Genomic DNA, 13,270 nt, shown 5'->3' on the forward strand with positions numbered 1-13,270 from the left:
ACTTCCTTTGCCATGCAAGCACGTACTGAAGCACATAGACCCCAGTTACCATTTTTAGACTTGATATCACAGGTATGTTGCATTTTGTCTGTGTCACCTATGTCAATTGATCTCTCCCCTTCCTTATTAACTGTAGCACCTAATTCCAAGTTTTGATTTCCCTCTTTATCTGATATTGAGGTCCATGATGAACATTTTGCTGAACAATTATGTGTGTGTGTGGGGGTTAGGTACTGCAGTGGCTCATGCACTTGCATATCATTGTTCAGCAAATCCTTTCTCGATGGACAACAATTGGATTCACTTCTTACCCTTGGGATTTGGACTCTGATACCTCAGGGCATTTTTATCAAGCATAATTTGCTTGCCTCCATTTCTCCCTCAAACCTCCTCCATCATTTATCGTCCACTCACCTGTTGTCTGAGGCTTTTCGTGGTTCTCCCAAGGGCTTTCAGCAGAAGCCCATACCCTCCTACTCACCAACTTGTCCAAATTATTTTTGTCTGACCATTCCCACTTGGCTCCTGTGTTGCTGGGATATCTTGGGTCAGGGTGCTTTCTTGACACGTGCATCCCCCCCCCCCCAGGATTTCTTTGAGAGATCTTTGATCAGTCCCTTTTCTGAGGTCTGTCATCTTTGGTGGGCTTCCAGACACCTTGGAGTCTCGTGTTGAATCTGCTAGACTGCACACTTCCCTTACTTCCAATTTTCTCTACCTCCTCCATTTCCCATCCTCTTCCTTCTTCTCCTTTACAGGTTCCTCCTTCTCGCACTACATCTGCACATTGTACCGTTGTTCACTGATGCCTTTGGATGATGACTTTCATCTTGTCTGATGCTTATCTTCACATCCCTATTGCTCAGGCTTCATGTGATTTTTTACATTTCATCCACAAGGATCATGTTTATCAATTCCATCATTTTATGGATGACTGGCTCCTATTGACTCCATCCTTTACAGAGAGTTCTTCACACACCCAACTTCTCCCCAGAGAAGCTGATCATGTGGGTTGGTTTATCTAGATGGAGAAGTCTGTTATCTACCCCACCCAATATCTTGTTCATCTGGGGTGTTTTTCAACTCACATCTCAGTTGAGCCCAGCCTTCTCCTCTTCATCTGTTATCCATGGAATTTTTAGTTCAGAGGGCACTATGAGCATCATCTCCCACTGCACGAGAGGTTCTGTCTCTTATGTGGACTTGGGCATCACTTGAAGCACTTATCCTTCTAGGCCATGCCCACATGCATTCCTTGAAGTGGGTACTACAAATTCATTGGCTCCTCATCAGGGACCTTCTAGATTTACAGATATCCCTTTCTGATTACCTTCAGTCTGACTTCCTTTGGTGGTTAGGCAAGGACAACATGACAGTGGAGGTACCTATTCCTTCTACCTGTCTGGATGGCCATACTTTCACAGATGCCTCATGTCAGGATGGGGTGCATGCTGCATTACACAGGAAGTCTTGGGCCATTGGTCTCAGGAGGAGGTGAGTCTTCACATCAACCTTTTGGTACTCCTTTCTGTTCAACGGGCAATGGTTCATTTTCTGTCATCTCTGCAGGGCAGGACAGTTATGATTCATTCCGTCAACTTAAAGGTTGTCTCTTACATCACCAATCAAGGGGGCACTTGATCCTGGTCCTTACGTTCCTTCACTCTAGATCTCCTATTCAGGGCTCACAGTCATCAAATTCATTTACTGACTTGTCACATACCAGTTACCCTCAGTCTTGTCGCGGATTGTTTGTCCTGTTCACACAAGATTCTACCCACAGAATGGTTTCTTGATCCCCAGGTATTCTGATAGCTGTGTTCTCATTTGGATACTCCCCAACTAGATGCATTTGCCTCTCTTTTGAATGCCTAGCTTCCTCTCTTTTGGCCCCCAGTTCCACATCCATTGGCTTTGGCTGTGGATGTGTTCAGCCAGGATTGGAAGGACCTTTCCTGTATGTATACCCTAGCATCAGTTTTCTATACTGAGTATTTTCTCTCATCCAATCCACTCTGTGTTGGGTCCTTTTGGCTGGCTCAACCATCATATCTGTCCTCGTCACTTCTCCAGGAACAACCTCCAATACCTCTACCTCCTCTGGCAATCTCACTCAGTGGTACTTCATCCCTCTGCTCCCACATCCCGGCTTCATACGTAGCTTTTGACTGGTCTCTTGTAAGGGGTTTGGAACTATCCACATGTGTAGCATCCCAGTTTTCTCTCACTGTCCATTCCACATCCATGTCTGTGTATCAACATAAGTGGAGAATATTCTGTCGTTAGTCTATCCAGCCTGGATTCTCCCCTTCCTCAGATATCTGTTTTTATATGATTGTTTGACAGAGGTCTATCTTTATCAACCATTGCAGGCTATGGGGTGGCCTTGTCATTTCCCTTTCATTTTGCCACATGTTTTCCTCTCCAGGTATTTCCATTCTTTCCATATCCCATATTTACTCCCACTGTGATCTGGATTGTCCAATGTCCATTCCTTACTTTACTGTGCTGCGCATTGTGCACAGCACCCTTCCATGACTCTCTTGCTCCTGTTTGTTTGTCCATTGGAGTTTATCCATTCTCATGATATTCTCCTATTACCCTTACTGATTGGGTTTGTCAGATTATCCATATTGTATATTCCTCCCTTTCTTTTGAATCTTGGCAGTTGTTCTGTGTACCATCCCATCTGATCCATCACCTCCCAGTGCCCTTGGCTGCTCATTTCTGTTGTTCTTTAGAGGAGATTATCCAGGCCAGCATGCGGAACACTCCCCACACCTTGGTGTCATGCTACAACTTGCACCATCTGGCAGTTTTCTGCTCAGCTGGATATTGTCTTCCTTCTGTAGTCATTCTCCATACGTTGGTACATCTTTGAGTGGGTAAGTTATTTTTGTTTCTTTTTTTTATCAGCGGCCTACTTCACATGTTATGGATCCTGCTCTGTAGTGAGTGGTGCCTGTCCATGTCCATTAATATCCAAAATTCGCACCGTTGAGATGGGGTGTTTCACAAGACCACTTCCAGGTTCTTCCTTGCAGTATACTGCATCATAGATATGTTCGTACTAAACCATACACTCATGGACTAACATGAGTAAAACAGAAAGAGATTGCTGCTCATCTCTGACATTCCTTATACTACTGGAATCAGGAATGGCCTGCCTTTCAAAATAGGCTTTTGTGGTCATCCATTGCTCTTTCTCTGGGAATCCTTACCACTTATCAGCTCCTTGTTGGTGTGGTGGTGGAACATGGAAGAATCCTCTTGCATGTGCACAATTTCCACTCAGTCAAGAGTAGGGCTGTAGCATTCTGCCTGTGTAAAAGGTGTGACTATCCTCCTGGCATGGGTCTAATGTTTTATTCCAGGTGCCTCTGGTCTGGACTGGATTTTTACATCTATTTTTCAGTTCACCCCTCTGACTGGGAACTCTTCCTCCTACTGCTGCCTGGATGTTGGTTTTGGTTGGAGCTGGACTAGCTAACATAAGTGGGCTGTGAACTTCCTCCTACCACAGACTGGATGTTACATCCTCAATGCTGAAAATATATTTCCGATAGATACTCACCTCCTTCTCACTTCCACTGTTTTACATGCATAATCTCGAAGTGACGATTGGGTTCAACTGCATAAAGGGAGTCAGCTGTGATAGTGTGACGCACTCCTATTAGTGGACGGTTGTCACATTCTTACTTGCATGCTTAACACATTGGCTGCCACATAATAAATTAATTATAACTAGAATTAAACCTTCAAAGGTGCTGAGGAGCAGTCACAGTGTCTCAAACTCATGTGCCACAAGAGAACTTTGGTTTTGAAACATAATTGTCTGTGACACATAACTAAAAATCAGTTGTGATGCACCGGTGGGGCACATGGCAGCCAGCATGTTAAATGCAGCTGAACCACATATACAAGTGGTATTAGATGGGAGTTCAAGGCTATTAACAGGTGAAAATTTGTGCATTAGAGGGCAGTTAAATTGAGAATAGATGTAATTGTGTATGGAGGTAAGTATCTATTGGGGATGTATTTCCAGTTTAGAAAAATATTATCATTCTCTTTGTCATTTTTTCTTGACCCTGTATATTTAAGATATGGTTATATTTGCAACTTCCAACCACAATAACAAATTTATTGATATCCCAGAAAATAAAGTATGTAAGATGTTCTTATTTTAAATTCTGATCTCTCAATATCTACAGTTGATGTTTCTAGTTAGTGAACATTCTGAAACCCATATAAAGGAAGAAGGAAAATCAAAAAGGAGAATTGCCAAGTTTATTGAAATACATTTATAATAAAGCCATTTAATCAAATTTTGAATGTAACTGTAAATGTTCTGACTTGTGCACTTTGACCCTCATGCATGCACATAGGGATAATGATATGGTGAAGTTTTTTACAGAGTTAGTTATATTTTGCATAAGCTCTTAGAAAATCTTTATGTTAATTCCAATAGAAATAACATATCCTGATGATTGGAAAGATCATTTAATATTTATTCTTTTCTAACTACTGAAAATGTACCAAGGCTGTAAACCTTTGTTAATCCTGTACCTTAAACAGAGGTCACAGCTATGAATTTCACTCTGCCATAACTAGCATAGAATATATCTTTGTTCAAATATAATCAGATAAATTTTTGTGCAGGTGTTCTGTACGTAGTATGACATTTTTGTTAACCAAAAGGTCATAAACGATTTAAATCCCTACACTTGGATAAGGTTGCATATGCCAATGTCTTGAAACTTGTATTACTTTGGCCTTGTGTTCCCCTTCCTTCCCAGGTTAGGTGTTTTTTTCTATAAGTGATATTCTCCCTCACCACAGAAGTCAGACAGTTCAGGCATAGTTTATAAATTATCGTGTAATTGTTCACTTTTATGTTTTATTTGCTATCTTTTTTTATAAATTATTCTCTACAGTATATTTCCATAACCTGCATTATTGCAGATACTTTAGACTTATCTGTTAGTTATCAGTGCACCTGAATATTATTCTCATTTTAAAGGGTAGTACATAGACTTGTACAAGTTAGTATGAGTTGGGTTTCATCTCCTTAAATATTATAATGGGGGATATCATTGATGCAACAATATACGGTCATGTGACGTCTTTGTTTCATACTGTATATATATATTTGTGTCAGTGTAAACTACTTGTACCTGAGGATGACAAAACCTTGTCGAAACATTGTACATTTTCTGTTATGTTAAACTTATATTAAACTTTTTCTTCATTACCCATTCAAGCCATCTCCAAGCATTATCATTGATGTAGATTTTCTAAGAATTAATTATACTTGTCATAAGATGTTATATCAGGCCTATTATATTATTTAACACTACATTCTTAATCTAGGACCTTAGGGATTTCATATTCTGTTCATATTCATTTTATTTCCTGCATAACACTTCCAAAACCAGCTGTATTGTGGATACTTGATATTTTTTAACACTACATTCTTAATCTAGGACCTTAGGGATTTTCAAGAATTAGAATAATGTAAATTAACAGCATTTAAACCATACTATATTTGTCATATCCATTACCAACAACGTGTTTCATTTAATCTAGAGCTCTTCAGGCTTGCTGGGATACAACAAACGTAGTAGTGGTCAAAATACTACTTTTATAGGCCATTTGTTACAACAATTGTTACAGTGTAAATGCCTTTTACAAGCTTACATCTTCACCAGCATGTAAAAGGTGTTCACACCATAACTATTATTCTAAGAATTGTTGGATATCCCACTAGCACTTTGGTCTGATTTAACACTGTGGTATGATTATTATTTTGATTACTGTAATCATTAAATGCAGGCATAAGAAATTATTTATCTTTGCCACAGCAGCCAGTTTCATAATAATTATTCAAGTTGACTAGTGATAAATTGATAGATAAAGCCCCAAAATACTATTCATTGTATGAAATACTTGTATTTGTACACTTTGCTTGTTTTTCCTTTGCTGTTCATATTCATTTTATTTCCCGCATAACACTTCCAAAACCAGCTGTATTGTGGGTACTTGATACTTTTTGTTTGACAGCAGTTTTATTTGAATACCACAGTATTATACCAGAATTTATTATCTGTAAACTACAATTATCTTCACTAAAACATCTTTAGAGGACTGTGAGAACCCCCAAGCCAAACGAACTCACTTGGATAACTTATACCGAATGGTCCAGTACTGTGAAAACAAAGCAGATTGTAGAAGAGTCCAGATGTTGGAATACTTTGGAGAGATCTTTGATAAGCAGCTTTGTATATCAAGTTCTAAAACCACCTGTGACAACTGTAACTCAAAGGTATTCTTATTTATATTTCCTCTTATATTTTATTTTGAACTTTTCTAGCTTTCAAGTTTTCTTATGTTTTCAAAGGAGATACTTCTCAATTTTTTCAAGCTTAATATACTTTTACCTCAAAGTAAGAACTACTGGTAGATTAAGCTTGAAAAGTCCAGCAGATGTGCAAAAAAAACCCTGCTAATAATTTCCTTAAAAATTATATGTAACCTAATATTGTTAATAATTAATGCTTTCACGCAGCTGTTGGGTTGAAGTAATATAACATTTGTATATTAACAAACAGTTGAGAAGTAAAGACTGGATATATTAACTTCATAGTTGTCAGGTTTTATTATGCCAGATTCTTTACCATAGGTGTCAGTGACTTGTTGGTGATGAATTTCAACTATAAATAAATAGGAACACAGTCTGCTTGTTTAAAATATTATATTAAAAACAAATCAGACTTGTATACAAATGTTCATTACACTGTTAGTTACCACAGTTGTATCCAGAGCTTTAAATAATTGTCTCTTTTTTTGTCAAAGTCCACACAGGCTGGTTCAGTGACTTTAGAACACAATTGACAAAACAAATTATTCTTCTCTACTCTGTTTTTACAATAAAGTCTGTGATAATTTCACTTTAAGTATTGCACTATACACTCTTTATCACTAAACTCATGATCATGCAGTCTAAAACTAGAAATCAGTCATGATTTTTTAACACATATTTATATTCCCACAGAAGTCTAGAACATTTCATGCAATACTAGATATTCTGATGCAATAATACTCAATTAAACTAATGAGAAATTCAGGAAGTTCTAGCATCATGAAGCAATAATCACGCTATTGTAAACAATTGCTAATTCATAACAATTGAACTACATAATGTATCATTCATGGTTACGTAAACAAACTTACTAAAAAATGTTGCTTCTAAAAATATCTAAATATAACACCCATGCTATATAAACTATCAAAATCATAACACTCACATTAAACTTAAATTGAAACAGTCATACATATCTAACAATAATGAATACAAGAATTAAAATCTGATGTTTGTTAACCCATTCCTTGTCTGCTGTGTTTCAACAACTATTTCTCTAAATTATAAGAAAAATATCTTGTAAACTGCTTAGTGTATTTCAAAATAATTACCCCAAAATCACAAATGAATTTCTACCATATACTTGATATCCAACATTCAAGCTCATTCATTCTCATAGTAATAGCAATTATTTAAATTTGCTGAGGATGCTAAGGTCATGAATGTTGCCAGCTGGCTGTGAAGAGAGTGCTGCTGTTTTTCAAAAGGATTTAGATCATTTGGTGAGTTGAGTGAATAAATGGCAGATATCTTTCAACATTAATAATTGCAAGGTAAGGCTTATGTGCAGTCTTAATTTGAATTATAAATTTAATCTTAATAGTGTTAAAAAGAGGATCTTAGCATTGTGGCTGATCATTTTCTTAAGCCAGTTGCTGTGGGTAGTGGTTTAGCAAATAGGATTTTAGGTTGTATTTACAGAAATATTGAATAAAACTCAAAAGTGGTTATAATCTCATTGTATAGGTCACTGATTAGGCCACATTTGAGTATTATGTTCAATCTTGGACTGTATTTTAGGAAGGACATTCAATTACATATCAGCAGACTGGATTATTGAAACAATATTAACAAAAAAAAGTGAGTAATACACTTCAGGAAAAAAAGTATTTTATCCAAACACAACATTTTGTCTTATGCCTCTCTCAAGAATTACATTGTCAAATACAAATCTAAACTGATAGCTGAAAAGAACGAATACAACAAGTTAAACCTGACTTAACAATAATAATATCATGTGTTCTTGCGTGCACATTGAGTTTGAATAAAATCTGGAATGTATAAGGACATTGAATTGTTGGGAACAGTTCAGAGGCTACCTGGAATGGAAAGGCTCTGAAATTTTCTCTTGAAAAATCAAGAGTTAAAGGTAATCTGACTGATTGACGTGTTTAAAATTGTTAAGGAATTGACAGTATCGATCCATAGTCTTTTTTTTTCATACTTAACGGTGAAAATGGTAGAACTAGAGAACACAACTATAAATTCTGGCAGGGTAGAAGTCATCTTCAGCTGAAACAAAATTATTTTTCTAACAGGGTCGTTGGCATTTGGAATGGATTGCCTTCATATGTGGTGGATGCAATTAATTTAAGAGAAGGCTAGATAAAGATTTGAATGATAAGGGCTGGCTTTTTTTTTTAAGTTAGTGATTGGAATGAGTTAGATGGACCAAAAGGTCCCTTGTTGTTTTTAAATTTAATGTTACAGTATAATATGATAAGACACATTTTAGAAAACTCAACTTTATTACAAACTTGTATAAATCATAATGAAATATCATGTAAATCTTATTGAAGGAAACAAAAAATTAGGACAACTGGTCTGATAATTAAAATTGGACTTCTTGAAGGGAACTTAACCAAAACTAGCAGCTCTGAGTTTGTGTGAGAGGAATCTTCTTAAAGTTTTCCACACTTGTTTTGGTATGAAAATTTCAAGCATCAAAGAAAAATGACAATATGTTTTAAGACTTGTAGGATGCTCTGAAACTGAGCTGCAAAATTAGACTTTAACCCCTTTTCTGATTTGACTGAGGTAACTTAGGCACTCTCCATGTTTAAAAAAATATTTATTTGAATTAAATTGGGCAAACCATTTCTTGCTGTATTTTTAATTTATACAGCATGATATCATGTATTACAATCAGTGCTCACTAGATTCCATTGGAAATACTGTTTGTGCTGATTTCTGTCAGATTTATTCTGAAATATGTTTCATAAATGCTGGAGAAAAGCATTCCTATTCTTTGCTGTAGTTTCATTGAAAACTTTATGTATAATGTATAAATCCAGTTGTATAACATTTATTTATCAAGTATATTTTGTGCAGAAATGTAATAGATCATTAAAGAACTTTTGTTGTTTCATTGATATATAAGTATAGACTATCAAAAAGTGAAATAAAACCTGACCTTTTTTTTAGCTCATTTACAAAAATGCCTCACATGGAAGGCATTAATAACCTAGAATAGCCAAAAATTCATAAATTCTTTATATATATACGGCTGCTAAAACAAAACAGGAATCAGGTGGCTCAAAATTGCACAGCATATGGCAGTTAATGAAAGAAGTGTGAGTAGAATACTTTACCAGATGATGCAACAGTGAGGGAGAGAACCTGAATTTTTGTTAAAGAAAATGTTCTTGTTTTTTGTATTCTTAACTTCATAACATAGTTTAAAACTTGTATAGTTAAAGCTTGTAATGTTTCTTGCATTATACTTTTTGTTTCTATTTTTTAATAAAAATTGTCATTTTGTGCAGAAATATGACACTGACAACCAGTTGAAATGAAAATAGTGTTAGTAACTGTCAAGGGGTTCACTTTCATACTTGAAGTTATAATAATAATAATATACATAATAACATTGTATGACTTCTTTGTGTGTAAAATATAAAAAAGTAAGATTTGACAGTAGTATACGTTTTAGCTGACCATGGTGAACCATAATTTGAACTGTCAACCTATGTAACTATACTAACAAAAACTTACTTTCCAGTACAGTGTGATGTCTTTTTTTAAATAAGATTTAGACTGGTGATTATAACAGATTAAAAAAGCATGTCTATTGTATCTTATTTATGTTTTGATGTTGATTCATTTACTTACATATTTATTTGATAAATAGATAACTGATTTTAAAAAGAAAAGTGTGTAACTTACCACCATCACCACTTAGGCAATATTTCCATTTCTGTTAAAAGCCCCTCTAGGAAGTAATTTGTATGACATTAAAGCAATCACACTTGTCACATGAAAAAAAATGTGCTAAGTTATAATTTAAACATGTCAACCCTACTCTTGAGTATAGGCTGTCTACAAGTGATAGTACACATTTTGAAGTGTAATATCTTTTAAATGAAGAAAGATAGTCATGAAGTGGAGCACGTGTTTGTCTTCTTACCTTCAGGTTTCATACCATATCCACATGAATTCAGTTAACCTTAATGCACTTTTTCAGGCATCCTTGCTTTTCATCAAATACAGTAACAAACATGCATTTTGGAATTGCATCAGTTGTTCCACTGATGTGGTTCCTGATGTCAGCAAGTATACCTGCACATGAGGTGTAAATTGTAGGTCAGAAACATTATTTACCTCTCTGCACCACTAAGAGCTATTACTTCATACACAACTGCCATGGAATTTCCTGCACATGCCACAGGCCTTGAACAAACTCTCACCCTTACACATGTCTATGTGTATTGTGCCAGCCTATGACATAATTCTCATAATGCTGTAGCCCTCCACAAATAGGGGGGAGCAATGCAACCTCCATCTGCAGTAATCCTCATAAGCACTAGCACATGATCACAGCCTCATTCTTTCATCAGCACTGTCTGTATTTAGACATGTTTTTTCCTGTGGTACTTAAGTTTCTAGTTGCTTTGATTTACAGCTTTCCTTTATTTAGTGTTATGGTACTTTTGTCCTCATTGCACTTTTGTTCCATCCACCTGATTGTAACTCTAGACACCACATTTCTTCTTTGTGATTTTTCAAACAATTATTGTGAATACTGAAATTAAAGAAGAAAAGTCCAAAGGCCCAGTCTTTCCTCTTTGGGCATTTCTCCAAAGAGGAAAGATTAAAAACCAGAGGCAATTTAACTGTTCTTGGAGCTAACATTCAGTTACTTTTACCTTTAGCTCACTTAGCAGATCAAATGCCTGGCATGTGACAGCCCTTGGATTTCAATCTTTGGTGAGGCACTATGATATTATGGACATATTAAATTACCATAATCTTAAAGGGCTGTGGTGAAGCATGTTGTTCACTGCTTATATTTTTCAAATATGATGTTACTGCTATCGTACAGGTGGTTGGTTCCCTTCTGCTTACTTTGTCTCCAGTTCAGATCCCTCATCATTCTGTTTCATTGCCTTCTGTGGATAATTTTTGCCAGCTCTTTCACCTCCTGCCTTTATTTCTGGCTCTTCTTTCTCTGATGAGGAATAGGTACCTCCATTTCTGTTTACTACACTCTTACGTCAGATGTGTGATTTTCTATCTCTTTTTGCTGATATTATCATAATGACTCTTGAGTTGCTTTACTTTGTGGGCCTTCCCCTGTGTCCTACCTCCACATTGGTCATTGTCTTTTTTGTCCCCTTCGTTTTTATGACTATTTTGCTATGGCATAAGATGATGACTCTTTTATATATTTTGAACCCCAATCTGTTGTGTTCCTTGTATCTTCTTGTGACACTCCACGTTCTCCTTCTTTGTCTCTTCTTTCTGCAATCTACTCTTCTTTATTTCTTTGCCATATCTCTGCCCTTCACCTCTTCACTATGGTTCTTCGCCATGATCCTGGTTGTTTTGATGAGGCCACCCATTCTTATTTGTTTGCCCCTTTATCTTCTTTCTCTACTGTCTCTACTTTGTCTTTGTTTTTCTGTTCTTGGAACCTTCTCAGTCTTGATGCTCTTGTTTTGAGTGTCTGCTTCCCTCCTTTTCTCTCCTTGACCCAAGTCTTGCCCCTGTACTAATCTTTGGAGATGTTCCCATTTCTTGACTTCTCGGGCTGGGGCTGCTCACCAACAACCTTCCTTTGCTTCTCTGGTTTCCTTCCTTATTCGTTAGATATTGATACATTTGTTGGCTATCCCCCATCTGTTCCTCATCTTATTGCTTCTACTTACCATTCCCCCTCCCACTGGGTGAGACATTTTTCAGTAACTCTTCCTTGAAGTCTGTTCTTGGCTCTGGAACCTCTAGTGTCCACCTCTTCTTCCCCCTCCTCCCTCCCATGTACACACATAGTCTCCTCTCACTGGCATCCCTTAGATTCTGCAAGTTCTTTCTTGAGATCTGTTCCTGCTTTTTACACTTCACCTTCTCTTTCACCTCATCCTCTGCATCTTCAACATATTCCTGGGAGTTTTCTTGAATCTTGTATGGGGCAGGCTCAACCATCTCCCTTGCATCTTCACACCATGGAGACTTTGGTATTGAAGGCTCTTTAGTCTCCTTCTCTTCCTGCATGTAAGGTTCTCTCACTTTTGGGATCTCTTGCTTTTTTCTACCTGTACAGTCACTTCAATGGGCTTTGGAGGATCTTTAGCACATGTTCTGCATTCCCTTTTTTCCCTTGTGTCATTCTATTCATATTTTCCTCCCTAACTGTTGTGGTGACTTGATCATTCCAACATGGGCCAGAGTATGTCATCTCACCCCCTCCACACAACTTGCATGCTTACACTGATGCCTTCCTTTCCAATAGAGGGAAGTGGGTCTTAACACCTCCACTCTTTTCGGGATCTGGTCTCCACTGGAGTGATCTCGACTTATTGACATTCTGGAGATGTTTGCAGCTTTTTGGGCTTGTCAGAACCTTCAGTTGTAGTTGTGTAATCTCATGATGATCCATTCTGACACTTCTATGGTTATTTTTCACATAATTTCTCAGGGAGGTACCCACTTTTGGGACCTATGCTTTACTTAGTATTTTGTCAGCTTCAACAATTGCTGGCTACCAAGTGTTGTTATCCACATCTTTCATTTCTTGCCTAGCACTATTCCCTTTCTTTCAGCTGTTTTCCTCTTTTACTCATTTGTGGTAATCGTCATTTGGACATTCATGCTTTGCCTCCTCCTGTCCTCTATATCATAAGGGGCCCGGCATGGCCAGGTGTTTAGGGCCCTTGACTCGCAATCTGAGGGTTGTGGGTTCGAATCCCCGTCACACCAAACATGCTCGCCCTTTCAGCCGTGGGGGCGTTATAATGTGACGGTCAATCCTACTATTCGTTGGTAAGAGAGTAGCCCAAGAGTTAGCGGTGGGTGGTGATGACTAGCTGCCTTCCCTCTAGTCTTACACTGCTAAATTAGGACTGGCTAGCGCAG

General features: G+C 37.2%; 1 protein-coding gene across 3 annotated transcripts in view; it reads left to right on the plus strand.

Annotated features, from left to right (window-relative positions):
• The window catches only part of LOC106467214 (Bloom syndrome protein homolog), a 103,047-nt gene that overhangs the window by 74,060 nt on the left and 15,717 nt on the right, over positions 1-13,270 (plus strand). For all 3 annotated transcript variants that reach the window (XM_022395348.1, XM_022395349.1, XM_022395350.1), the window contains exon 19: positions 6,141-6,322. In XM_022395348.1, coding sequence (XP_022251056.1) covers positions 6,141-6,322 — 182 coding nt within the window. The remainder of the gene's footprint in view (positions 1-6,140; positions 6,323-13,270) is intronic.

Source organism: Limulus polyphemus, unplaced genomic scaffold, assembly GCF_000517525.1.
Source record: "Limulus polyphemus unplaced genomic scaffold, Limulus_polyphemus-2.1.2 Scaffold2530, whole genome shotgun sequence".
Taxonomy (NCBI): Eukaryota; Metazoa; Arthropoda; class Merostomata; order Xiphosura; family Limulidae; genus Limulus; species Limulus polyphemus.